The sequence below is a fragment of the Curcuma longa genome, chromosome 11, assembly GCF_044706935.1.
Source record: "Curcuma longa cultivar G26 ecotype Majalengka, Jawa Barat chromosome 11, ITB_CL_G26_1.1, whole genome shotgun sequence".
Classification (NCBI taxonomy): Eukaryota; Viridiplantae; Streptophyta; class Magnoliopsida; order Zingiberales; family Zingiberaceae; genus Curcuma; species Curcuma longa.
In genome coordinates, this window is record NC_133871.1 from 17166510 (window position 1) to 17192499 (window position 25990).

The 25990-nt window shown below is 37.0% G+C and overlaps 4 protein-coding genes and 1 pseudogene across 4 annotated transcripts; 1 reads left to right on the top strand and 4 right to left on the bottom strand.

Annotated features, from left to right (window-relative positions):
- Nucleotides 1-698: 698 nt before the first annotated feature.
- On the bottom strand, nt 699-4789 carry LOC141842158 (acetylornithine deacetylase). Its single transcript, XM_074730383.1, has 10 exons — nt 4403-4789; nt 4076-4320; nt 3830-3938; nt 3077-3215; nt 2893-2950; nt 2090-2107; nt 1865-1987; nt 1574-1730; nt 1457-1490; nt 699-1062 (listed from the first exon to the last, which is right to left on the bottom strand). The coding sequence occupies exons 1-10, from the start codon at nt 4751-4753 to the stop codon at nt 950-952; spliced, it is 1347 nt and encodes a 448-aa protein (XP_074586484.1). The 5' UTR covers nt 4754-4789; the 3' UTR covers nt 699-949.
- Nucleotides 4790-5646: 857 nt separating this feature from the next.
- On the bottom strand, nt 5647-9991 carry LOC141840554 (GATA transcription factor 26-like). The gene is made up of 5 exons (XM_074728581.1): nt 9652-9991; nt 7671-8030; nt 6722-7032; nt 6523-6643; nt 5647-6144 (listed from the first exon to the last, which is right to left on the bottom strand). Exons 1-5 carry the CDS (start codon nt 9689-9691, stop codon nt 5906-5908), a joined length of 1071 nt encoding a protein of 356 aa, XP_074584682.1. The 5' UTR covers nt 9692-9991; the 3' UTR covers nt 5647-5905.
- A 3029-nt stretch (nt 9992-13020) lies between these two features.
- Nucleotides 13021-16750, top strand: LOC141837989 (GTP-binding protein YPTM2-like; annotated as a pseudogene).
- Nucleotides 16751-18537: 1787 nt separating this feature from the next.
- LOC141837895 (arogenate dehydratase/prephenate dehydratase 6, chloroplastic-like) lies at nt 18538-20083 on the bottom strand. The gene has a single exon (XM_074725266.1). The coding sequence runs from the start codon at nt 19866-19868 to the stop codon at nt 18675-18677; it is 1194 nt and encodes a 397-aa protein (XP_074581367.1). The 5' UTR covers nt 19869-20083; the 3' UTR covers nt 18538-18674.
- Nucleotides 20084-20402: 319 nt separating this feature from the next.
- LOC141841488 (uncharacterized) lies at nt 20403-25382 on the bottom strand. The gene is made up of 15 exons (XM_074729662.1): nt 25281-25382; nt 24717-25122; nt 24496-24573; nt 24342-24397; nt 23750-23869; nt 23562-23632; nt 23246-23339; nt 22821-23033; nt 22375-22629; nt 22048-22156; nt 21260-21327; nt 21025-21094; nt 20861-20935; nt 20698-20789; nt 20403-20610 (listed from the first exon to the last, which is right to left on the bottom strand). Exons 2-15 carry the CDS (start codon nt 25014-25016, stop codon nt 20529-20531), a joined length of 1683 nt encoding a protein of 560 aa, XP_074585763.1. The 5' UTR covers nt 25017-25122; nt 25281-25382; the 3' UTR covers nt 20403-20528.
- Between the last annotated feature and the right edge of the window lie 608 nt (nt 25383-25990).

Sequence of the window (25990 nt, forward strand, 5' to 3'; positions counted from 1 at the left end):
AAGAAGAAGAAGGAAAAATTAGGTTTTGTGGTGAATAAAGGGAATATATAGCCGTGTATGACCACCGAACGTGTAAATATTTCCTTGCCTATTATTTTTTTGGGTTTTTTTTTCAATCGGTTCTGATTTATTTATTAAAATTATTTTTTATTTATAAGAAATATTTTTTAAAAAAAAATCAATGAATATTTATAGTTCGAAGTAAATCTTTAGAATATAATTCTTTGAAGGTAAAAAATTAATTTTTGGATATTGTAGAAGAAGTGAAAATGTTAGGATTTTGTGAGGTAAAGAAGGAATATATGGTCATAAGGTGGAAACATCTTCTTAGGTATTTTTCTATTGGGTCTTTTTTTCAACTGGATCATATTTCTATGATTTATTAATTAAAATTATTTTTATTTATAAAAAAGTATTATTTTTTTTAAAAATCAATGAATATTTATAATTCAAAGTAAATATTTAGAATAGAATTCAAAACTATGTTTGAGTCCATGACCGATTGCTCACTTTCTAAGAAAGGAACAGATGAATGCATGCCAAGTAGATGGATAGCACCAGAGAAAGCCAAACTGACGATCAACACCGATGTGGTCGAAATTGACGAAGCAAAGTCTTTGCGACAAGTAAACAGCTGACATGATCAATGAGAAAAGAAAATGCAAGCACCAACATTTGCACTAGAAGCATTGATCAGATTGCTTAAGAACACAGCCAGACCTTAGTCCATTATTGCAGGACAGAAACAAACATAAGAGCTCCACTTCCAGTACGCACTTTGATTTTTCTTATGATATCCAAGTAGTCAATAACACAATACAAGATATCTCAATTTTTGCGTTATTAAAGTCAAATGTTCAGGATATCTTAGCTTGAAGAAGAAGAAGCAATTCTTTAGTTCATGCAAAGGATCAGAGGAACGTTTCCAGAGTAGAAAGGTTTGTTGTTTCTAATCACTATCTGCTTCCAACTGCAAGATGATGCTCACAAAGACACCGAACCCTTGGCGCATATCAGGAAACAGGCAGTACTCGTTCCGGGCATGATATGTTGCCATTATCCCTGAAAGGGAAAGGATGCACAAAATTGTTAACTGCAACCTTCCAGAAAGCAGATAGACACGGTAAAAAAATGCAGAAAGTAGTCGCATTGTTATATTAGAATTAGATTGCTGTTAAATGTCTTCAACATTAAGAATGCGAAGGGCAAGCACAACTCTGTCGATATAAGCAACACGAACTAGTTTCTTTTATGAAACGCAAATGATTGATTTTAAGTTTCAAGATGAATTTGTTTTAGCACTCGAAACTCTACGAGAAGTTATTCCACTAAAATAAAGTGAAATAAACACAACTCTGTAGTTTCATGATGCATAGTCCATATAAGCACGGATAATTTGGAAGTACTAACAAAAAACGAGACAATAAAGAGTTAGTTCTGTGACAACAAAGTTTACCATAGCCAGCAGTTTGAACATCGAAACCTTCATCCTGACAACAAGAAGACAATGCTGGTTGATTCATGAAAACTAGTAAAGAAAAGAAATCGCTAAGAACTTAGAAATATTTCAAACCTGTAATTCTCTAATCAGTGGCAGACTTCCAGTGATCGAGTATGGCTTCACATGCCCAACAACTTCCTCAGTCGCTTTGCACAAGACATGAAAGCCACGAGAATCAAGATTACAAGCAACCCCTGATGTCATAGCTTCATCAAAAGTTATTGTAAGCCTAGAAAGCAAAGATTCTTCAGTATACAAACTCTATGATGTACCTCAAAGCATAGAAACATTAACAAAAAAAGGAAATATCTGAAACTAATGGCACAGGAATAAATGCACTGATTAAAATTTAGAAATCTTCACCTTCCCCTCAAATTCTCATCTGGAAGAACATATTTAGACACAGGACCACGAGTGCCTAGCTTCTCTATATTGGCATTTATGTCATCTACATACTCCTCTAATTTCTTGATCACGTTTTCAACACTGCATAAAAGAGAAAATATTTTGCTTCATTTGGCTTCATACACATGTATTAAGATGAGAAAAATATTCATGCATGAAAAGGAATAAAGAGAATGAACCAACCTGTAGAAAGGAGTTAATCTGCATTAAGAAAGAAAATAAACATATCAGATTGTCATGTTTTGACCAAATATTGATGATGCAGGATAATGAAGCTATCAGATGAATAATAATAATGACAGTCATGCAACCAATATCAGTTGTCAAGCAAATATCAAGTGAAATGCTAAAGTGAAGGCATACTCCTTGCTTTAGTAAATATTAAAGAAAAATAAGTGAATGACATTAAAAATAAAGAAAAAAAAAACAGTTTGTTGGTTTGGTAGGTATTTAGAGATTGTTAATAAAAAACCCGTAAACTTAGGCAAGTGTTAGGTGTAGCTCCAAGAGATCATACATCAAATAAAATATTTAAGATGGGATAGACACATTCAAAGCCACCTAATAAATCTTATAGTCAAGTAAGACAAATCAATTAAAGTTGAAGGTGTTAGAGGTAGGGGCAAAACAAAGAAAATATTTTAATCAGAAGTGATTTAAAAGATCTAGATGTTACTTGTAATCTGGTCCTATATAGACGACAGAATTAACATCCATGTAGACACCCAAAATAGTTAGGACTAACAACATTATCTGCTGTTGTAATAAAAAAGTATAAAATAATAAAGTTTACAGAAGGTAGTAGTATTATAATGGGAAAAATCATTGCCTAAAGTTGACAGAAAGCTCTGCATACAACCAGAAGAAAAACATGCTAAATGAAAGACAGATTCCAGAAAAGATAATAAATAACATATGAAACAATTTTTTTCATCATAAAATAAAAGAGACCTTTCCAATTCTACTAAGAATAAAGTGGTACATACCTTACATCCCCTGATATTGTACATTCAGCTGGAATCTGATTGATTCCACCTCCAGGATCTGAAATGCACCATGTATAATAAGCACACAATGAATCATATGAAAATTGCTCTTATGATGTTGCCATTAACAACTTTCTACCAATTGTGGCTTTGATAAAGAAGTTAGCATCAGTTGTGGACTTACAACTCCATTGGGTTGGTTTCATAGTAGAAGGCGTGGCAAAGCCATAGACTTCTTCCTTTGGATGTGGAGGGAAGTCTCTATAAAATCTCGATTGAATTTCTTTAAGTGCTTCCATGGATAACTCTAGCGGATTGATCGCCTACAGCATTAGGTTGGAAAATTATATCAACTCTAAAGAATAGCTGATTGTGATTGTGCTGCTCATTCAATCTCTCTAGTTTGCAATGCTCAATAAATCATTGGTCTCTAATAATATTTAATTTGGAAAAGAAATCAACATGTCTCCTCCATGGACATCTTTTATTTCCCTCATTGGTCTAGTTATGCCCAAATTTTCCACAAAACAAATGGTTTAAAATAGAACTCCTTTTCTGGACAGTTTTGTCATATTGTTATCAGATGTAGCTAAAACAGATGATCTTATCAGTTTTATCAGAAAGGACATGATAAAGAGATTCCACCCTGCAACCACTCATCCAAATGATTCTTTGGGAAATAACCCAAAGATAAGCATGGAGTTATATTCCGGATGATCATATTCCACCCTGCAACCACTCATCCAAATGATTCTTTGGGAAATAACCCAAAGATAAGTATGGAGTTATATTCCGGATGATCATTCTATTTCTCCCGCCAAATATAAAGACAATTGTAGACTAGTAGTAGATTATTCAGCACCAATTTGATGAAACTGCCTGTAGAGTGTAGAATCAAGTGGACGTAGTATTTATCCGATAAGTTAAAATTGAGTACCTTGTGAGGAAGACCGCTATGGAAAAGTTTTCCAGTAGCTCGGAGTTTCCACGCTATCATGCCCCCGGTACCAATACAAGGTTGCTTATCCGCGGTGTCAATCCAAAACCTACAGAGTACATCAAAACAAACTCACCAAACTATATTCTACACGCAATAAAATTTCCGAGTATGAATTCAGACAAATTAAACAACAGAAAAGAAACAAGAATGAAGTCTTTGAATAGAAAGCCAACCGAAACTTACAAAGGTCCGGCCTTTAGCTTATCAAGCAGCCCGTCTTTAACGAGGGCATCAACACCGACTCCCAACACCGATGAGTTCTCCTCGTTGGCAATGAACACAGCGATCACCGTGTTCTTGAGTTTGGGCTTCCGCTCTCCAAGCCTTTTCATCAGCTCCGTCACCAGCGCCACATGCCCAAGGCAATCGGTGGTTCCCCGTCCCCGAAGCTTGTCCCCATCCACGCTTAGGGAGAAGGGATCGAACTCCTGCGGAGCAGGTGGAGAAGAAATCACAAGTTTAGTTGAAAATTAGAGTTTGGAGCGACAGAGGATGGGGAGGGAAGCGGACCCAATCGTTGGGGTCAGCGGTGACGACGTCCATGTGGCAGCCGACGAAGGAGAGGATGCGAGCAGGTTCAGTGCCAGGGTACTCGACGATTACGTTACCGCGGCCCTCGACGTAGGAGACATGGGAGACGATGAGGGGGCCGCCGCCAGTGGTGGTGCTAAGTGGGAGGAGGACATCGAGGACGTGGCGAGCGACGCGGTCCTCCTTGGGGATCAGGTCCGGGGGGTTGTTCTGGACGTGGCGCGCCTCGCCGATGATCTTGGAGAGGAGAGCGACGTAGGAGTCGCGATCGAGGTCGCCCAAAGTCTCCTTCAGTGAAGCAGAGGAGAAGGAGGGGGACGGCGACGCCATCGAAGATTCTCGTAGGGCAGCGATTGGAAACCCGAACGCTGCTGAAGGAAACGGCGAGTGAACAATGGCATTTATAGTAATAGGGATTTTCATTTTTATTCCTTTTAATTTTTATTTAGTTTCTTTTTATTAAAGGGCCATTTTAATTTAATTTATCATTAAAAAAATGCTCAACTTTGTGCTTTTATGCCATGTATTATTCTCCATTAAATTCACCTAACTGCTATCTTCTTACCCACAATAGATTAGTAGTTTTTTTTTTTATTTTTATTTTTATTTTTTCTTAACTAATTTTAAAAATAGATAATCTTTTTTTTATTTACCTATCTTTTAACATGTGTTGCTATTACTTATCAAATATTATTGTAGCCCAAATGAAAGAGAATATAGAGAATTTTTTTAAATTTGATTAAATAATTAAGTAATTAGGTATGAAGATTTTCAAATTAGGATATGAAAGTGGGTTTGATAAAAAAAAAAATTTATATTTTTATTGAATAGTGATAATTGGATGAAATGAGATTGTGAATACTGGATGAAAATGAATATAATAAATGAAGATGGAGAATATAGAATCCAATCAAATTGGTCCATTCTTCCCTAAATACACCTTTTTATCTCCTCTGTATAATGTATTTTTTTATTTTATTTTCATTTCTTCTCCATATATATATATATATATATATATTACAAACCTTTGTAGAAATCTCAAGATGAGTATATCCTAATACTCCAATCTCTTATTTAGTGTTCTTTTAACCTTTGGAAAAAAAATAGTATCTATGGAATTCAAAGGAATGGTTTTGTCTAAAATTGTTGCTTTAAATTGGAAAAGGAAGCATACATACAACAATGAGATCCATAACTTAGTCACAGTTATTATAGAGCTCTAGCTGATTGCATTCTTTTATTGGCTATAAAGATCAACTCTGTAACTCCAATCCATCACTGTTTATACAAAATATGAAATGATCTTTAACTCTGAATTGTATCAGAACTATTTTGCCAGGCTATACGAGAAACAAACTATAGCCCAAGCCATCACATGTCAACTACACTCGTCGTTCGGTTTGTTTTCTTCTTACAGGATGGTACAGCAGTTCTGCTTCAGCAATTGATGTGTTTGTAGGCAAAATTAAGAAGCATTTTACTTTAGCAGCTGTCGGCGATGAACTGTGTTGGAGACGAGAAGGTAGAGCTCTTATCAGGAAGAGCTGTAGAAACTCTTCTAGGACTGAAGCAAGCTGCAATATCATGGTGTGCAAGGTTTTCTGGAACATCGATTACTTTTGTGAGCAGACTGGAATCCAACTGAGTTGAGCATTTTGAAGGTGGGTTCTTGTCCCCAGAATGGCACACTCTTTTGGGGCTTCTCGCAGTGCCCTTCAAATCTGAAATTCACCGCGCAACTATTGAGAATAATAATCTATTTTATATCGTTTTACTATCTACCAATCGTATACTATACTGTGATTCCTGAAGTAATCTCAGATATATTAACATTCTCATATTTGCTGAATCAACTTTTGGATGTATTTATCTTTCTTTTGGCTGCAAACACATTCATAAAGCATGGTTCTCGACATATATGTAGGGATCATTTTGGTGTTCCAAGTGAATATGCAACTCATACTAGTATCGAACTAGTATCAACAAAGAGAAATTCTACAATATATGTTGGAGAAGTTGATTAGACATGAAACGATAAATGAGTACGACAATTAAAGAAAATGCTTCACTTGTTTTGTAGAAGAATTTAAGAACAAAACCTGAATGGATCTGGTTTTGCCTCTCATGCTTCCTTTTAAGAGATGCCAAACCGGAAAGGCCAGCAAGATTTTGAGTGATTGGTCTGTCACTTCCTCCGTCAATCTCCTTTGACAGTGCATACTACAAAGTGGAGCAAGACTTAGCACAAGGAGTCGGCATTTGCTAGTTTTGAATAGAAGCTGAACCTGAATAACTTACATTGGTATTGTATGATTTATCCACTGGAAATGAGCTAGCTTCTGATTCCTCTTCTACTGATTTTGAGCTTGCGGTTTTAATGAGTACGCTTCCATACCCAATCTCAATCGAACCAAGTGGGGTACTGCAGCTATAAAGCAGATCATCTTCTGAGTTTATGGACAGATTAGAAGCCTGCTCTTCATGCCATATGGAATATAATTCTTTTATGAGTTTCTCAACAGAAAGCTTCGGGCGAGTAACAAATGATCTCTTCTTAGAAGGAATCAATGAATCACAGGCATTTGATTGCACCGAAACTGGAATGGCAACTCAATAATCACAATGTACAGATTAGGGTGATGATTAAGTGCATAATAGAACATTACAAGATGCATTTCTAAATATACATATATCTTGTAGCATGCTAATGGAAAGAATAAACTTAACCAGACAAATGTAGTATTAATCGTTAAACTGAACGTGCCAGATGACTACTAGTATTGATTATTTAACCTTGCAGTGGAAGATGATACTAACATTTCAAATGCAAAAGGATGATATGCTAAATTCATCTAGCTGCCGAACAAGTATTTTAAGTTAAATAAGAATAGTGGAAGGCACAAGATATGGTAAGATATTAGAAAATCATACATCTTTTGAGAATTGCTGATGAATCTTTGCAAAAACAATCAAAAGTTTTATACTATAGATATCATTGAAAGAATTTTTTGATTTTTTTTGAAGAAGAATATAACACGAGGCAATACAAATATGGAAATGGTTTGCCCCTCCAGTATCATCTGGAGTCAAGATAGAAGAATCCAGTGTAAAAGTTGAAAATGTTATTTGGATTGGTTTGAGGCCAAATACCAAAGAGTATAAAGGGGAAAGTAAGAAGTAATCAGTCATTCAAGTATCAAGATATTGTTTGAAGTAGGGAGAAAACGAGAAGGGTAGTAGAAGATACCTGTTATATTGCTGGCATCATCAGTGCCGTAGTACAAACAGCTGTCTGGACCTGATACAGCTGACCCAGAACTTGAATGATTGCTTGTATCACCCTCGATGAACTTGCAGAAATTCTGATTGTAATATTGCATTTCACATTCGCTTTCAAATTTCCATTTGTTTTGCTTGTTTTTATGCAACTTCTGTTCATTGGATCTGAAGGTTATTACTTTTGGCACTTTTAACTCAGCCGTATCAAAAGCTTCTCGAGCATGGAGTGGTATATAGTTTGTCAATGAACCCTTGGTTCTCCACCTGGAACCGCATGCATTGCATAATATTGGTTTCTCGGGCGGTCCATTCCTCCAGAGAGGAGTGCCTATCAACATTAGCCTTTGGTGAGAATATGAATGCTCAGAAACATAGATTTCCAAAATGCTAAAGATAATAGTGACTGGCAAATGCAATTTCCCTACCGGAGCAAACTTCCATTTTTTCCCTTTGGGACAAGCAAAAGTAGAATGAATGGAAAGGATAATAAGATGCAATAGCAATCGAAATACAGGAATCATGTTGCCTTCTGCAAATCTAAAAGCCAAAAGGTTGTGCGAGGAATATACGTGACCTAACGTTGCAAAAACAAATGATTATTATATATCATTACCAACATAACAAACCTTTAACAACTGCTCTGCCTAATCAATATCTGCAAAGTGCCATTTTAGAAGTCATAAAAGGGATAAATCCTTAGTCTGTTTATTTGTGCTTTGGTATTGTTTAGACAATAAATGATAGTATCTTAAATTCTTGAACATGATTTATGACCTATGTGAACAAAATGCCATGGCATGACATAACTATCAGAGTACAAGAGCAAGTCTCAGTAATAAAAAACTACATGAAATTTGGATTCAAATTCAAAAGATCGCACTTGACAGTTCAGGGGGCGTAATCATTAACTATATATATAATTGTTTCAAGGATCAATCCACGAAATGGAATAACAAAATACACAATGCCTAAGAAAATAGCCTTCAGCGCATAGAAAGTGGCATTGCTAGAAGAGAATACAACATCAAAGAAGCTATGGAATCAGCTCTCCTATAAAATCCTGGCTGGTTTTACATTCATTAGAAGATGAGAACCAGCAGAAATATGCGAACTAGATTTCATTTAGGACACATAATTAGAATGTTATTTTAAAGTTGCTCCTAATAACAAGCAGGTCAGGTCCTATGGTGTATACATTGGATATCTCAATTGTAGGGAGTGAGTAAGACTGATTGCATTTAAACTGATAATGCATGAATTCTAATAGTTGAATGTTATGATTTTTGGCCGGTTTCCACGATATAGCCAAGTGAAACAACCGCAAAGTCACTCCAACCAAGTGGATAACTAATTTTCTTGAAGCTACCAAAAGAGGCAGGAGACCTCACAAAACCTCTGAAAAATTTGCAATATTTGTTGCAGGTAAGATTCTGAACAAAATGCATGGCTACTTCAAATATCTTTAGATTTGGATAGGTATGCTCCTGAGAAGCTGTGGGATTATCACAAATTGCATCTGTGTAAAATCCTAACTAGGGCCTTCAGAAAATAAAAGAGACCTATTGAAACTAAGCATAAAGTTTGATTAGATTCAGTTTTTTTTTTTTTGTTCAATACTAGACAGGAAGAAGTCAACCTCTCCCCAGCAATCTGCCCGAAGAACAGACCAAGGAAACTACGCAGACGAATCAACAAGACAGAAAAGAATACAAGATGACCCATTTGATCCGACACCAATGAACATGAAACCTCTTAGACAGCAAAATTCCTGGAAGCGAGCAAGACTTCAAAGAGAAGATTAACGGGGAGAACAAGAAATTTGCCATCAGTCTTCAAACAATTTGTCAAAGACACCAAGAAACACTAAAATCAGATAAGGAATAAAGAAATAAATCAGGCATGCGGAACGAAGATCCAGATTAGGTTAAACTATGGAGAAAGGAGCTCACTTGTGACTCCACAATGGCAGCAAGGTCCTTGCTTTCCCATTCGCACTTTCCCCCTTTCCCCTTCCACTTGTTAATTCCAACAGAAATCCTCACAGACAAGCAGCAGCAAAAAAGAAGGATAACTCGAGAACAAAAAACTTGATTTTTATCAGAATTTCTGCTAAATTTTAGGTATTCTTCTATAACATCTTCCACAATATGACCAAAAGCTCCTCTTTTTTTTCAACACAAAGCTCCAGTGTTCTTCTCTCCAGTCCAGGAAGGCACCCAGGAGAAAGAAAGAGAGGATAAAGCGAACAAAAAAAAAAGAATAAAATGACAGAAATCAACAGGAGAGAAGGGTTCTGGAAGGCATTTAATTATAATTTCCTTTTAATTGTTCTGTCTTAATCTCTCTCGCTTTGCTTTGCATGCATAGGAAATGGATCCTTCCTTGCATGCTAAGGACTCCTCCTGCCTTACCTGCCTTAAACAAAATTGATGAAAACCAATCTATTTTCTTGAAAAAGATTCTTTTGGCGATAGATTATGAGATCCTGGAAAAAGTCAAACTGATCATTTGCATATTATCTGAGAAAATTCTCAAAGGTAAAAGATTTATTAACAATTAAAGTATTAGAAATAAAAGATAAGATTACATTTCGTGGAGGAATTCATTTAATTATTTATACTGACGGAATCAAATAGTGAGTGAAGCCTAGAAATAGAGAACCCCAAAATCATTATAAAACTGAAATTGTGATTTCTAATTAAAACTCATGAACACATGCGTATCTAAATTAATTGTTAAATTGAAAATATAGATTTATAATTTAAACAATTTCTAGAGTAGTTAATTGTATCTAAATCAGAATAGTTTAATAGGAAAGATGATCCTTAATTTCCATATAAAATTTGTATCAGTGATATGCATATCATTAAAATACATAATGTGCATACACTTGTTGATGCGGTGTCATGAAGGACGTGGCTCCCCCAACATAAAAGTCAAGAATCATGCGAAGGTCAAGGTCCGAACCAATATGGTAAGACAGATCAACACGGATTCAATCCCACTAGAGTGGGATATCTATCACCTTGGAATTAGATCGTACCTCAAACTCAACATAGGCTCAGCCCTAGGTTTGACTTGAGCCTCCTCAGTCATTTCAGTCAATCTCATCTCGGTCATCTCGATCGTCTCGTCTCGGCCAGTCTCATCTCGATCATCTTCGTTGTCTCGTCTTGGTCAGTCTCGTCTCGGACCCAATCCCATCAGAATAGGATATCTGTTATCTCAGGTTCAGATCGTACTTCGAGCTCAACATGGGCTCAGTCTTGGATTTAACTTGGGCCCCCGAAGTCATCTCGGCTAGCCTCGTCACAGTCATCCCAGTCATCTTGTCTCGGTCATCTTAGTTGTCTCGTCTCGACCAGCCTTGTCTCGACATTTCAGTCGTCTCGTCTCGATCATCACAGTCATCTCGTTTCGGTCAGCCTCATCTCGGCATCTCAATCGTCTCGTCTCAGCCATCTTGACCTCAAGTCTTGTCTTGACCACTCCGCCCCATCCTAGACTCCACCTACACGTTTCCGATAAACCGCTATCTTATATGGCTTACTAAAGGGGAACGCAAATATTCTCACGAACATATAACAATTCAAGGATGTACAAGCAGTTATGAAGTTGTTAAACCCGATCTCCTTGGATACCCCTATTTCTGCACATAAGATCAAAAGAAAACGGCTATCGGATCCTAGTCCCCTTTGTAGATTGCTATAAGGGTTTTATCCCATGCGACATAGAGATGCCTTAAACAAGTTATAAAAGATTTAACTCACAGTTTTATTCCAGGTTTGACTTCGAAAACTCTACTAGTATTATCTTATTTTCTGTTCACTTTTTATGATATCCTAACTTGAACGTCAGAGTGGCCTGCAGGACTCTCCGACACCAGTCTAACTCTCTTTGAGGTGTGTTTCAGATTTTGATCGTCTCTCGCATTCTAACTCATCCAGGAGATCGTCCACATCGGACTATTCGTTGACTGATAGTTTGACCATCCATAGTGTTTGATCGGAACACTTGTAATGAATTACTTTTGTTGTATTTGTATTCCTCTTGTGGAATAAACCTGGGGCATTTGTATTACAAATATTTATTATGTCTTTAATAAAAATAAATATTATATTATAATAAATTCTCTTATCTCATGTCTAAAACAGAAGAATCATGACTATGCATAATCTATAAACCTTTTCTGTCCTGTTGAACTTCTCATGTATTGGGATAAAAGACCTCCTGCATAACACTGAATTATCATTGACTAGCGCAATGGAGACACTGCGTGTTCCTTTAAAATTCCTCGTTCAAATCTCACCCTGCACGGCGGTCCAACTCATCCAGCTCAAGCTAGGGCTGTAAACAAATTAAATCGAGTTAAATTTTATAATATTTAAATTTATTTAATAAAATAATATATTAAATTGTTCCTTCAAAATTCGAATCGAATCTAAAATAAATTATATCATTAAAATAATTATTTAAATTTAATTTATTTTTTAATTCAAATTTAACTTAAGTTTTGATCGTTTAGATGTTATCGAGTTTTCAATTCAAATTTATTTAATTATTTAAAATTTTTACATTTTAAACTTATTTAATTAATTATTAAATTTAATAATATAAATGTATTTATTATTTAATATATTGATATCAATTTTATTGATTAATGTTATTCATGACACGAAGGTTGTTTATGAATATTAATAAAAAATATATATATATATATATATATTCATTTAATTTAATAAATTATTTAAATTTATTTATTTAATTAATTTTATATGTTTTAATTGCATATAAATAAGTTTTTATAAAATTAAATATTAAATTTATTTCAGACATTTCATGTTGTAACTTAAGTTAGAATTGAGTATTCAATTAAAATTAAATTGAACTGAACTGAATTAATCAAAATTGAATCGAATTAAATTTTTTAAACTAATCGAATCGATTAAATTTTTAAATAAAAATCAAATAAATTAAATTAATAAAATATCGATTAACTCAATCAAAAATTAAATTAGTTGAAATAATTAAAATAATTAATTTTTTAAAATATTATAGAAAATTTATTAATTAGTTAAGAATTTATATGTTCATTTTCTTGAAAATTTATAGATTTTTTTTATTTTAATTAATTTTATTTATTCAATATAATCAAATAAAAAATTTTAAAATCAAAATCCAATCGGATTAATAATATTTTTTAAAAAATTAAAATTTTAAAATAATCGAATTAAATTTTTAAATTTGATTCAATCAATTTATTCGATCAACCCGAGTCTAGTCTGATGTCTCCTTTGACCATCGATGTTGTTTCCGTGATGAGATATCTCAACCGTCGATTCTAGTGCCGTGTCGGTCTTCCCTCTCTCCACCACGTCGACGATATTTAGGAAGCCCTGGCCGTCCACGCTTCTCGGAAAATCGCTAGCCTGCTCGTTTCTTCCCCTTCCTTTCTCCTTCGTTGCCCTTTTTTTGGGTTCGGCAACGCAGAAGAGCAAGCGCCTTCAATCGCGAATTCCAGGAAAGGTATCGACTGAGCCGCCGGCCTACTGGCTGTGTCCGCCATGAATCCGGAGTAGTAAGTGACGCATCTTAGTACCCCAATCCTGCTTGTGTTTTTATTTTTTTTCGTTTTCAAATCACGGTTCTGTTTGCTAAATGTCATAGGTCCTGGGGCTTAGAATTGTAAGTTGATTTTTCTGGTTATGGAGAAATGACTTCCCTTATCTGTTAGTCAGATCCAGGTTTTCTCGGTAGAATTATAAAATATTCTGTGATTATGGTTCTTTATTGCAGAATTGGGCTTTAGATTAGACGATGTTGACATGCGTGTCTTTCGGATCTAGAGAGCGAGTCCTTCCATTTGTGAATTGATTGTTCTACCTTTGATCGTTGGATTCATTAGCAGATTGCTACTTGCCATGATTGTTAAAAATGTATCTAAATTTGATAACAAAATGACTCATATTCCATGGTCTATAGTGTTTGAAGGTTATTGTATCAGTTGTTTGCCATATCACGTATAATCATACGGTATAAGTAACTCATTGGTATATTATTGGTTAGAGATTTTAGAATTTGATAGTTAATGTGTATCTTAACCTATCAACTTGCTTTTTACCAAGTTGATAGGTTATTGCACCAATTTGCTCAAAAATCTCAAAAGGTTTGATAAATGTGGGCCAAACAATCAACTGCCCTTACTCAGGTGATACTTGCAGCTTCGGCTGCCCACAAGAGCAAAATCAAGAGGGAGTTAAAGGAAAGGAAAAATAGAAGGAAGAGAAGTCAAGAGGTGCAGCAGCTATGTCGCGCAATGAGGGGAAAAGGATAGGAATCAGGAGAGAGTAATTGGGAGAGTAACAGAAAATAGCCTATAAGGAGAGACAATATATAATTCCCAACTTCTCAAAAATTTCACTAACTCAACCCCACATGTTTGAACCGGATTATCTTAAATATAAATATGGTTAAATTCAAAATTTGAGAACTGATTTGCATTCTAAATCAGTCTAGTTAGGTTGATTTCAGTAAAGTTGTCTTTTGTGTATGATAGTTAGTTGCAGGTCAAAAACTATAGATACCTATTTAGGTTTGTTCAGGGATCAGGGTTAGTTTCCCTGAGAAGGTAACCTTGATCCCTTCTTAATTTCCTAAAACTTGAGAATTGAGACCAACTCTAGGCTAAATAACTATAATTTTTCAGGCAGATTGGGTTATGTGTTTTTTTAACACCGTTCGAATGGTGTCAAGTTATCCAAGTTAAAATTCATTTTACAGCTAACAGTTACATGCATTTGGTGCAAAACTAACTTAAATGCATGCTTCTTTTCGTAGTGACTATCTATTCAAACTTTTGCTTATTGGAGACTCAGGCGTTGGAAAGTCATGCTTGCTCCTGAGATTTGCGGTAAGATGCAACTTGCATTAGCTGTTTATTATTATATCCTACATTTCAGTTGCAATAATATATCTTGAGTTGATTGTTAAAATTCCATATTCTTGCTGTGACTTATTCTGTCTTATATTCATTGGAAATGCTGTTACAAAATGATCCTCCTATATAAGGCATCCAGTTTAAGTGCTGCTCTCAATATAGTTTTGGCACCTACATACATTCTCTGTTTTATCATGGAGAAATGGAATTTGCTGGTTGTCTATAAGTGTAGTTTTAGAAATCATGTCCAGCTTGAGTGTTAATGGCTTGGTTTGCTATAGATTTTTTATTTTACATTGCCTAATTTTCTACAATCTTCTCTTAGGGACTAGATTTGCAATTAGTAATGTTTGCAAATACTAATTATTGGAGAAAGCAAAACATATTTGATGCGAATGGCATTTGTTATTAGCTTACTATTTTGTTGGTCGATTGTGCAATTTTTATATACAATGTCAGTTTTGCACATCTCATAATAACAACTAAGTCATAAAGTTGTTCCATATAAAATAATAGAATATCTTTGCCGCATATTTTATTCATGAATTAACTTTAAATTGTCATAAAATTTACCTATAAAAGTTGGTAACTCTTGTGTGGTCTAAATCGTGACACAGGACAATAGTTTTGGTGCCCACAACAATTTATCTATATCATGGGACAATGAAGTTATATCATTTTGTTTTTCGTTGTATGTTTTTTTTCCAAATGTATCTTATTTGCAATGAGAAAGTACACATTTTGTACTCCCGAGATTCTGCATATCTTGCTAACTTCGTTTCCTCTTTTTTCGTAGGATGATTCCTATCTGGAAAGTTACATAAGTACTATTGGAGTTGATTTTGTAAGCTCTCTCTTTCCGTTATACATAAAATCAGTGAAAGATTACAGAACCTGACAAGATTTATATCTTCTTACAGAAAATACGCACAGTCGAGCAGGATGGGAAGACCATTAAGCTTCAAATCGTGAGTTTTATTTTCAATGGCTTCAAGCTGTTACTCATTTTCTATTTGTGCCACTAAAAATAGAACAAGCCTATGCAAAAGAAACCTTTAAGTGCCCTACGTGGAAGTTGTTTGCTTCATTGCAAAAGGCTTGTGGATATCATATCATCATCCAATGATCGATTGCTATGCTACTAAGACTCACATGAGTATCTGTTATGGGTGGCGGACACAGCTATTTCTATAATTGTTTTTTCTCTCGTTGCAAGTGGGATACTGCTGGGCAAGAGCGTTTCAGAACAATTACAAGCAGCTATTACCGAGGTGCCCATGGCATCATTGTAAGTCAAATGTACACAAATGCTTTTGTTCTTTGCACGTTAATCTTATGGAAGAGCATCTGCTCATACACTACCTTCTACAGGTGGTGTATGATGTGACAGACCAGGAGAGCTTCAATAATGTCAAGACTTGGCTAAATGAGATTGACAGATATGCAAGTGATAATGTGAACAAGCTTCTGGTGGGCAACAAAAGTGATCTTACTGCAAATAAAGTTGTCTCTTACGAGACAGCCAAGGTAATTTGTCAGACGATACTACTAACCTGCAATTAGATGCAGTGACTTACTCCAAATCTGACATGTTTTGGCCTTGCTCGAGGAATTACCCACTTGCCATAATTCCTCAATTGTTTCACTAGCTTTTGCTGTGACAACGATTAATTATTTTTGTTTTTGCCAATGCAGGCGTTCGCGGATGAGATCGGCATCCCTTTCATGGAGACTAGTGCGAAAAATGCTACCAATGTGGAGCATGCCTTCATGGCCATGACTGCTGCCATCAAGAACAGGTATCATTTCACGTTTATAGTTTCCTCCATCGTGTTGTTTGAGAATGTTCTGGTAGTGTGACAAGAACACTGCTTGCAGGATGGCTAGCCAACCAGCCGGCAACAACGCCAGGCCACCAACAGTACAAATCCGTGGACAACCTGTGAATCAGAAGAGCACCTGCTGCTCATCCTGAGCATTTTGATGGTTGCATGTAAAAACTGTCATCTGCTGTTATTATGATTTCATGACCTGTGTCATGTTCTTTAGTCATTGTTTGTACAATATTGGATATTTTCTGTTATGATTAATTATGTTGTTCCTTCGAGATATCTTCCAGTTGTACAGCTTAGCAGAAACCTAGTAACATTGGAATCTCACTTCCATTCCCATAGGCTCTATCAAAAACACACAAAAAGGTACTTGATCAGACTTTTGTTTTTTCCCCCTTCTTCCTTTCTTACTATTCCATACCATAGGTGTAATATTTGAACCAATACAGAACTTCCTTCTGTATAAATTAATATTATTACACATCAATTTTTTCCTGATGCGAATTTTGAACTGGATTTAAAGTTGATGACTTCAGATGTACTCGAATAAAAACTCAATTTCTAAAGGACCTTGCTTTTTTGTGTTTTGGTGTGGCATTTGTGATCTTCAGATCTTAATTTTTTCTGTTTTCCTTCTAATCTTAATGGTATTTTTTAGTAAATTCTTATTGATTGTACACGATCCAACTGATACTTGGAGAATTTGGTAAAATGTTGCGAATGTTTGGTGTTGCCCTGCAGCCTTGCTGTGACTGACTCTTGCTGTCTCTCGCACAAAGGTGCTTGAAACAAACCCTCCGACCTTATTATTGATTCTCACTATTTTCTGTGGTCCTGCTAATATGCGAGAGGATATTTTGCTTTTAATTTGGAGTGCATGTTCAACATTTACGGTTGCATTATTGGAAATAGACCAAATGTCAGAATCACAGTGGACTGCATGAAAAGTCATATCAAATAAGTTGAATGGTAGGAGGCTTATGGATGGAGCAGCAATGTGATGAACCTTCCGAAGAAAAAACAAACGTGAACAATGTGAATATATTCAATGCGTTCTCCGGTTCATGCATGGGTGAGTGGGTCAAGCAAAAAAAAAAAAACGTGCTTTCGTTACTGTATGTTTTGAAAAATTATTAAACTTTAAAATTTATGAATGTAAATAATATAGATTCATTAATCAATTTTGAACAAAATTTTTGTTCCTATTTCAGACTTTAGATTCATATTTTACTAACAACTTTAGTGCGTCTAATCGATGATGAACTTCATATTTTATCATTAATTGATCAATTTTAATATTATTAATCAGGAACAAAGTACAAACTCTATTTGATTTGCCTCAGAAATATGGTGCAAGAGATGGGACGGGATTTTTAAGGGCATATTATATTTTAAAGATTTAAAAAATTTATGATATCGAACTATTTAAATATCTGAATTATTTAAAAAAATTGAATACCTAAATAAATAAATAAGACTTGGTTTGTGTGGCACCTAACCCTACCTTCGTCAGACGTCAAATACAAGTTCCGACGAAATTGAAGTTAAGACTTAACGCAAATCAGGTGAGGAGTCTCAGTCCACCTCTCAACTATTTATCTATTTATTAATCATATGATTTGGTCCACCCATTCCCACACCCACCTACACCTACCACTCACACCAACCCAATTAAGTTACCGACGTCACGGTGCATGTCATGCTCGCGTCATATATTTCACTCCAAAGAAATCGACTTTTCTTTTATTTAAAAAACCGCCCGCCCGTGAAGGTTTATTGCGGGTAGGCCAACGTTTTTCATTTTTTCTTTCCTTTGTATTTTTTCTATAATATTCTCCAAAACGCGGTCACGTTACTTGAATAGATACACAAGATAATATTATTAAAATAAGACTTTTAAATGGATCAATATTTTTTTTTATTAAATTAGTATTTTAAAAAATAATTTCAAAAATTCTAGCTGTCTCAAATGATTTTATAATAAATAATGCTTTTATCCTGAATAATTAAAGAACTGAATATCATATTACATTAAAAAATAAAATAAAATATGGCATCCAACAACCTCACGCTAACACAATATCATACACTTTGGAATATAAGATCATATTTTATGATAATTGCCGCCTTTCTTTCTTTGGGCGGGTATATTCTGTTTCTATACATAACAGAGCTGATTGAACTCTAAAATTAATTTGACCGGTCAACGTGAGTGGCACGTGCTTGGGTAGCTACCAAGCACACGTGCGAAAGCGGCGATCTCCGTCAAGCGCGCGATCGCGGCCTTCACGGCGGCGTCCCATATGCTCCCTTCCACATCCATCACGAAGACGTAGTCGAAGTACGCCACCTTCCCTCCGGCGCCGTCCACTATGCGGAGAGGCCTCTCGCGGTTCGGCCGGTGGTCGACGCGCGCCACCCTCACGCCGTGGCTCTCGAAGATCCACATCGCCGAGAACAGATCCGACGGCCCCCCATGGAGGGCGAAGGCCAAGGTGGTCTTGTGCTCCGCCGCGGCGGAGGACGCCATCGCGGCGGAGGAGAGTCCGAGCTGGAGGAATCGATTGAAGTTACCGCCCAGTTGGCGGTCCTGGAAATTGGGATCCAGCACCCGCAGGCCGAACTCGCATGCGGCTATCCGGCTACCGATCACCGCTGTGTCGGCGACCCGGTTCTCCGCCACGAAGCGGGCGGCGTCTGCAGCGCTGGCGACCTCGTCGACTTCGAGATCGAGCGCTTCCAGGCTCCGACGGCAGTGGGAGAGCGCCTGCGGGTGGCTGATCACGCGGCGGAGGGCGGATTTGGGGGCGCCGGGGAGGGAAAGGAGGCAGTGGTTGACGGGGAGGACGAGTTCGCCGAGGATGCGGACGCCGGGGTGGCGGAGGAGGAGGTCGAGGTTCCGGTCGATGGGTCCGTCGAGGGAGTTCTCGGCGGGGATGACGGCGCGGTCAGCGGCGAGATCCTCGAGGGCGGCGAAGGCGTCCTCCATCTGGAAGCAGGGGAGGAGGGTCGCGGCGGCGGAGGAAGGGAAGGCACGGGCGGCGGCCTCCTGGCAGTAAGATCCAGGGGAGCCCTGGTAGGCGACGCGTGCCGGGAGGCGACCGAAGGGGTCTCCGTCAGGCGGCGGTGAGGATCCGCCGGCCGCCTGCTTTCTGAATAGTCGCTCGAGGTGCGCAACGGTGATGTCGTGGCTCAGGCGGGAGGCAATGTCGTCGGCCATCTCGAAAGGCGAGGCCACCTCGTTTTTGCGCCGCTGTTGCTTGTTGTTGTTCAATTTGGCAGCCACCGGAGCCGATCTGCCAACAGACACGGACGATCTGCCGCCGACGGTAAACTTGACAGCTGCGGCGAGAGCAGGATGCTCCGCTCCGATGTGATTTGAGATTGGAAGCGCCATGGAAGCGATCAGATCGACAGAATCGGGGTAGAAAAAATCAAATCCCTGTTCCGAGTGTTGCTCAATTTGATTTTGTGGATCTAATTGCCGATCCTCCCTCCGCTCCGCTGCTCCTTCCTCTTCTCGATTTGGTCTTCGTTGAAGGCGACGAAAGAAGAGGAGGAAGCTGGTGGAGGGCGGGGCGGTCAGCGGAGATCGAAGAGATCCCTGAAGGGAAGGTGGGGCGGGTTTCGTTCATTTATAGCGCGGGCAGGTTGAGAAATGAGAAATGGTCGCGGTAGGTAAAGCAGTCGGGCAGTCGGGCAGCGTCCGGTGTGGTAGGTGGGTGGGTGGAGTCCGTGCGACGTGGTCTTCAAGAGCAACTGACGTCTGGGCCGGCCGCTCAGCGCCAGCGTGACATTAAACCGGCCCACGGATTTGGACCCCACCTAACACATCAACTTCCAAAATATTATAAAGGGGAAATTTTAAAACAATAATTCATCGTAATTATCATTAAAATGATTTTTTATGATGAAAAAAATATATCAAAAATTACAAAAACCAACGCTTTATTTGACACTGCAGATGTATCTTAAAATCATGAAAGCAAAAAAAAAAAAACACAAGGTACTCGAGTCTGTCTGTCTGTCTGTACACGAGATCGAACAGAACATATAATCATGCAGGTGCTCTCTGATAGATATATTTCGTTCTTGGATCGACGATGAAACCTTTCCCTCCATTTATTTCGAGGTCGTGCCTGCAAAAACATGTTCATCGATCGATCACATTCTCTATTTGTTATTGGAAAAACAAAACGAAGGGAGCAGAGCCATCGAACACTCACTGGAAGACAAAGTCAGGGATGGTCAACTGCTCGCGAGGAACATATCTGAACAATTGCAGGAGTCGATCCACATACACAACTTTCTTCCATACCTATGAATCATGCAACAAGAGAGCGATGAGGTATCATAGGCAACAACTACAATGGGAGTCAGTTTGTGTACCTCGCCGTCCACCAAAAGCTGCAGGGAGAAGATTGCTGCCCTCAATCCCAGTGTCGGATGCAAAACATATATAGCCTACAAGATGAACACGAACACAAGTCTGAGAAAAGGAACTAACTAATTGTTTCGACTGGAAATCTGAATGGTTTATTCAGAATATATACATGCAAATTTCTCTTGTGCTTCCGACCCAAGATCTGTTGCAACCGCTTCATCCATCCCAAATCCGGTTGTCTGCGTCCATAAACAACTTCACGTTAAATGAATGTCAAAGTAATTCTAGAATAAGATCCTTCTGCGTACTGGCACATAAATTCACTAGCAATCTTCAGTTTTTTGTTACAAAAGTCTTGTTACATTTTTTACCTTCAACAGATCATATACTATTACTATACTTACGCTTGCAAAGAGGCTGCAGAGTGAATGTAAATAATGCTGTATGGCTTCTGAATCAAGGGTTCAAACTCCTGTTAGATAATTAAACTGTTAGACTTAACGATACTAAGGACGATGGAAGTAAATATGGGAAGAATTCTCATGTTAGCACACAGTTGAATTGACCCATAGAGTCAATTGCTATTTAATAATCTTTCATTTTTAAATTAATAAAAGTAAACTTCTAGATCTAACTGCATAGATCACAAGGACTATAATATTACTAAAAGTGAACTTTTAAATATAATTGTGTTGATGATAAGGGATTAAGTTCATTGTCGTAAAAGATAATTCTAAGTTAATTTACACCATGAGCAGCAGGGGTTAGCAACAACAATATGGTGGCCTAACACTTCAACTCCACTCATCAAAGGTAGCTCCAAGAAGATGTTAGACGAAAGAATCAGAAAGGCTGTGATCTAATTAGGTTTTAGATCAATGTGAGAGTTAAGGGGTGAAGCAAATCCCACAGTTGCAGCAATTTCATCCGAGTTATGTTCCTGAATTATAAATATTTTAACTGAAAAGCCCTTGACAACATTTTAACTAAAATGATGAACCAGAATGAGTTAATATGAGAAGCTCGTTGTTCGCCCATAATCACCTAGTTATACATATCTAAGTTAATATATGCTGATTATTTACTCAAATTCATTAAAATAAAGCCTCATTGTCTAAAATTTGTATGGCCACCATATAAAGCTGGAAAACAAGCATAACAAAGAAGAAAGAATAAGATACTACTTGCATACCTTTACAACATACAGCACAAAACGCTCCAAATCAAGGCACCGCAAAAGAAAATGAGCTCCTATGACAACCATGACAGGCCTTCCCTCACTGTCTACACCACCACGATAGCTGCAATTGATGAAAGAATAAAAAAATTGTTAACCACTCTGGGTGAAACATCAGTTCCACATTGTTATATAGTTGTAAAGGCCATCATACATTACATTAAATGCTTGAGCAAAGCCCACTCAGTTCAGTAATGAATGTTGTAAAACTATATCAGGAACAATAAAAAAAACATACACAAATGTAGTTGCATATACTTTCAGTTTTAATAAGATACTTACACTATCTTCATTTCAGCAATATCTGTGAGATTAAGAGAATTTGCTTTGGCAAGATATCTTGAATGGAGAGAGTACTCTTCAGCAGCAGAGAGTGGTGGGCCACTAAGGTCACCATATCCAAGAAGCTTGGCACAATTGAAACCACTTTGTGTTTGGGCAACCTTTTCCTGTTGCTCTTTCCTTCTCTGGTCAGGATCCTTAATTAACGACATAAAAGTAGGATCGAGGTAGGATTCCAAGCTGTTAGAGTTTCGGCTGAAAGAAAACAAGTTAGTGGGAAAAGATATCATGCTGTAATTTATTAAGAAATACATTTTCCAACAAAAACGTATAAGCTTAGTGGGAAAAGGATATCAAACTGAATTTGCACAGAAAAACTTATTGCAAATTACTGACAGAAAACCAGAAACTAAAATATCAGTCAATGCTTGTTAACTTCAACTAACCGTCTCAGAGTCAATCCAACATCAGAAACTGGAAGATCTAATGAGATTGTTGTAGGAGTTGCATCAGCTACCACAGGTGCAGGCAAAGGTTTTATTCTGATTTTCCTTTCATCAATAACCGTCTCACCATTCTCATCTCCAACATCTGCAGGAAGTTTTGACACGGCAATCTCTTCTTCATGCTTATCCCTCGGAAAGTAAAGTGGAAGCAACCTTCAAAGTGTATAGAAGTTAAAGAAAAGAAGATTTGAAAATGAACCATTGAAACATTGCATAAAGGAGAATCCTTGAAGGATTGAATGCTCTTCACAATCTCTGTTATGACAAAATAAAGTGTACATGTTTCATCTAATATTTTTATATTTGGTAGCATGCTTATGATTGACATGGGCATGCTAAGCTTGTAACCTTGTAGAAGCACGTACCTTCTATATATTTCTGTATCAGTTGATGTGGAAGTACAAAAAACAACTGCAGTGATTTTATCTTTTTGTTTCTCCAAAAAACGCCTTACAGTCCCTACCCAAGTGATGGAGAAGTGAGCCAAGATAAGTAATTGAACAATATAAACACACATTTAGAGAAAAAGAAATGAACAAACCACCATGTGCACTATCCTGATGATGTATACGAATATGAATGTGAAAAAGATAATAGAAGAATGTTAACGTCATCAACTAATTTCATCAGAATAACATATTGAAAAGAAATAGACAAATAGGATAGCTCATCATTACATACTTATGGCAACATGTGCAGCAGGTTCACGAGGATAGTTTTTGGCCTCAGTATAAATACATCCAGTTGCAATACTGCAAGAGAATGTCAGAAAATACTCAGTTTGGCGTATTAAAAAACAAATAATGGAGATGTCAATAACAAATTTTAAAAAAAACACTAAAAAATCTCAACAAAAAAAAAACAATAACCTTTGTAGTCCATTTTCAATTAGGATCTCTAAGCAAGACCGATAGCAATGGCTAAGGGCATTTTCTGCAGCTGTATGGTACTTGACAGCATACTTGGGACCAACTGTATGAATAACTTTTCTGCACAATGACATTGAATACAAGTTTTCAAAGTCAACAAACAACAAGATGCATATTTGGAACAACTAGATAATCATATAAACAACATAAACTGTTGATAAGAGGGGCATAAACAATAATAACCTGTTTGAACAAAATTATCACATAAATTTATATGTCTAAGTCTATACTTTGCACATGTCTTACAATCATAAGAAAGATGTCTTTTGAACATACTTTTAGTGTTATGTGAAAGGAAACATTGAGAAACCATGAAAACTTTCATTTTCCTTTTTTCAACCTATGGGTTATTTACCATATAACTTATAACCTCATCACTGCACAAAGATACAAATCATACATTCAAAAATTGAGGAATGATAGAATATTACTCACTACACATACGACATGCTATCAAAAAAACACAGCATAACTAAATTTTCATCTCAGCAGTGTGTATTCTCTAATTATGATAGTTAATGCTAATGCATACCTAGCAGGGAGATCATAAGCATTGGTAATTTTAGCCATTCCAGTTCGACAACCACCCTGCACAGAATATGTCAAAGCTAATGCCATGAATCCAAGGAATACATAAAATGAAGGGGGGAAAACAAATAAGCCAATTGGATGCTTCAGGATTATACCAAAGATGCACATTCTTCTGCAAGACCTGGGCCAGCAGCAGCATGTAAGCCAGGGCTGCTGTGTGCTTCATCCAAATTCTAGAAAGCAATCTAAATTATGTGAAATCTGAATCCTCCCAAAAAAAAAAATGTATGCATATACAGAGAGAGGAAGAGGATGCATCGAAATGCAATAGGACATTCCAGGATAAGAGAGAATAACAGGAAACTCCAAATCTCACCTCATTAGTGGAATTCACAACCGCATCAACCTCCAGATTCCACGGGTTTCCACGCCAAAGATAAATCTTAGAATTGATTTCGTGATCCACAGGGAACCTCGATTTCACCCCGGAATCAGCTTCAGAAGGCGCAGTAAGCGGATCCGAGAAGTATGACAACGGCGACGATATATCCCCGGAAACGTAAGACCTCTGATCCGCGTCGTTCCAACGCGGCAACTGATGGAGCGTCACCACCGCATCTCCGTTATCCGACGCCATCCCACCGCGCGTGGCGTTTTCTGCCACGCTACGGTACATGTTCCGCCCTCAAAATCAAATCTTTCTTCCCCGCATACGAGGATATCGGCGGATTCAATCTACCTAGTGAAATTGAACTAGCAACGCGGATATCCAAAGGTCGAACCTTACAGATCATGAAATGACCACATCAAGGATCAGTTTGAAACCATTCATACGCCTCTCTACCAAACCCTAATCCTTCGTGAGAAGACAATAACGAGACGAAAGAAAGAACAAATATAGGCAAATATGAAAAAGGCGAGGCCTTGGAGAAGAACGTACCCGGCCATATCCGAGAATCCCGAGAGCTCGCTCGATCACAAATCCAAGAATTGCCCAAGGAAGAGAGATGGCGAGCATTCAGCAGCTTAAACAAGGGCCGAATCACGTGGTGCAGATCGATAATACATTGTGCGATGAGCAATCTTACACTCCCCCGACGTAAATTACCCCCTCAGCTACCTGCGCTTTAATTGCTTCTCTAAATTGGACCCCCGCCATCATATTAACAAACTCCCCGGGTATGTATTAGATTATATAGACATATGCATCCTCTTGCTATCCTCATGGCAAATTACTTGTTAACCTCGATCACATATTATATTTTTAATTTTACTTGAATAAATTTTATTTATTATTATTATTATTTTAAAAAATTTACTCTTTTTTCTTTCTTTGATTAATATAAATATTTATGATTAAAGCAAACGAATCGAATAAAATTGCATAATATGAAAATATTAATATTTGATGATATTTGAATTCGATTCAAAACTCGCAAATATAAATAATTTTGACTTGAGCTTAAGTTTGATTTAAATTATTTGAATTTTGATTTGAACATAATTGAACTATAATTCAAAATGATTTAAATTGGAGTTTGATTTGCATTACTCGAATGAGTATATTTAAATTAAAATTATATTAAAAAATTAAAATTCAATTTAAGTTCGACTCACAAGCGACTAGTGAACAATCAAATAAAATATTAT

Excerpts from the sequence above, each read along its gene's own strand:
- LOC141842158 (XM_074730383.1), bottom strand. The coding sequence starts at position 4,753 with ATGGCGTCGCCGTCCCCCTCCTTCTCCTCTGCTTCACTGAAGGAGACT. Across the intron at positions 3,216-3,829 it reads ATAGCGGTCTTCCTCACAAG|GCGATCAATCCGCTAGAGTT; the intron begins GTACTCAATTTT and ends CTAATGCTGTAG. Across the intron at positions 1,063-1,456 it reads TGTTCAAACTGCTGGCTATG|GGATAATGGCAACATATCAT; the intron begins GTAAACTTTGTT and ends TTTCCCTTTCAG.
- LOC141840554 (XM_074728581.1), bottom strand. The coding sequence starts at position 9,691 with ATGGGAAAGCAAGGACCTTGCTGCCATTGTGGAGTCACAA. Across the intron at positions 8,031-9,651 it reads CTGCCATTGTGGAGTCACAA|GCACTCCTCTCTGGAGGAAT; the intron begins GTGAGCTCCTTT and ends TAATGTTGATAG. Across the intron at positions 6,145-6,522 it reads GCAAAACCAGATCCATTCAG|ATTTGAAGGGCACTGCGAGA; the intron begins GTTTTGTTCTTA and ends GGTGAATTTCAG.
- LOC141837895 (XM_074725266.1), bottom strand. The coding sequence starts at position 19,868 with ATGGCGCTTCCAATCTCAAATCACATCGGAGCGGAGCATCCTGCTCTC.
- LOC141841488 (XM_074729662.1), bottom strand. The coding sequence starts at position 25,016 with ATGTACCGTAGCGTGGCAGAAAACGCCACGCGCGGTGGGATGGCGTCG. Across the intron at positions 22,630-22,820 it reads GTTGGATTGACTCTGAGACG|CCGAAACTCTAACAGCTTGG; the intron begins GTTAGTTGAAGT and ends GTTTTCTTTCAG. Across the intron at positions 21,095-21,259 it reads TCTGCAGCCTCTTTGCAAGC|ACAACCGGATTTGGGATGGA; the intron begins GTAAGTATAGTA and ends TTATGGACGCAG.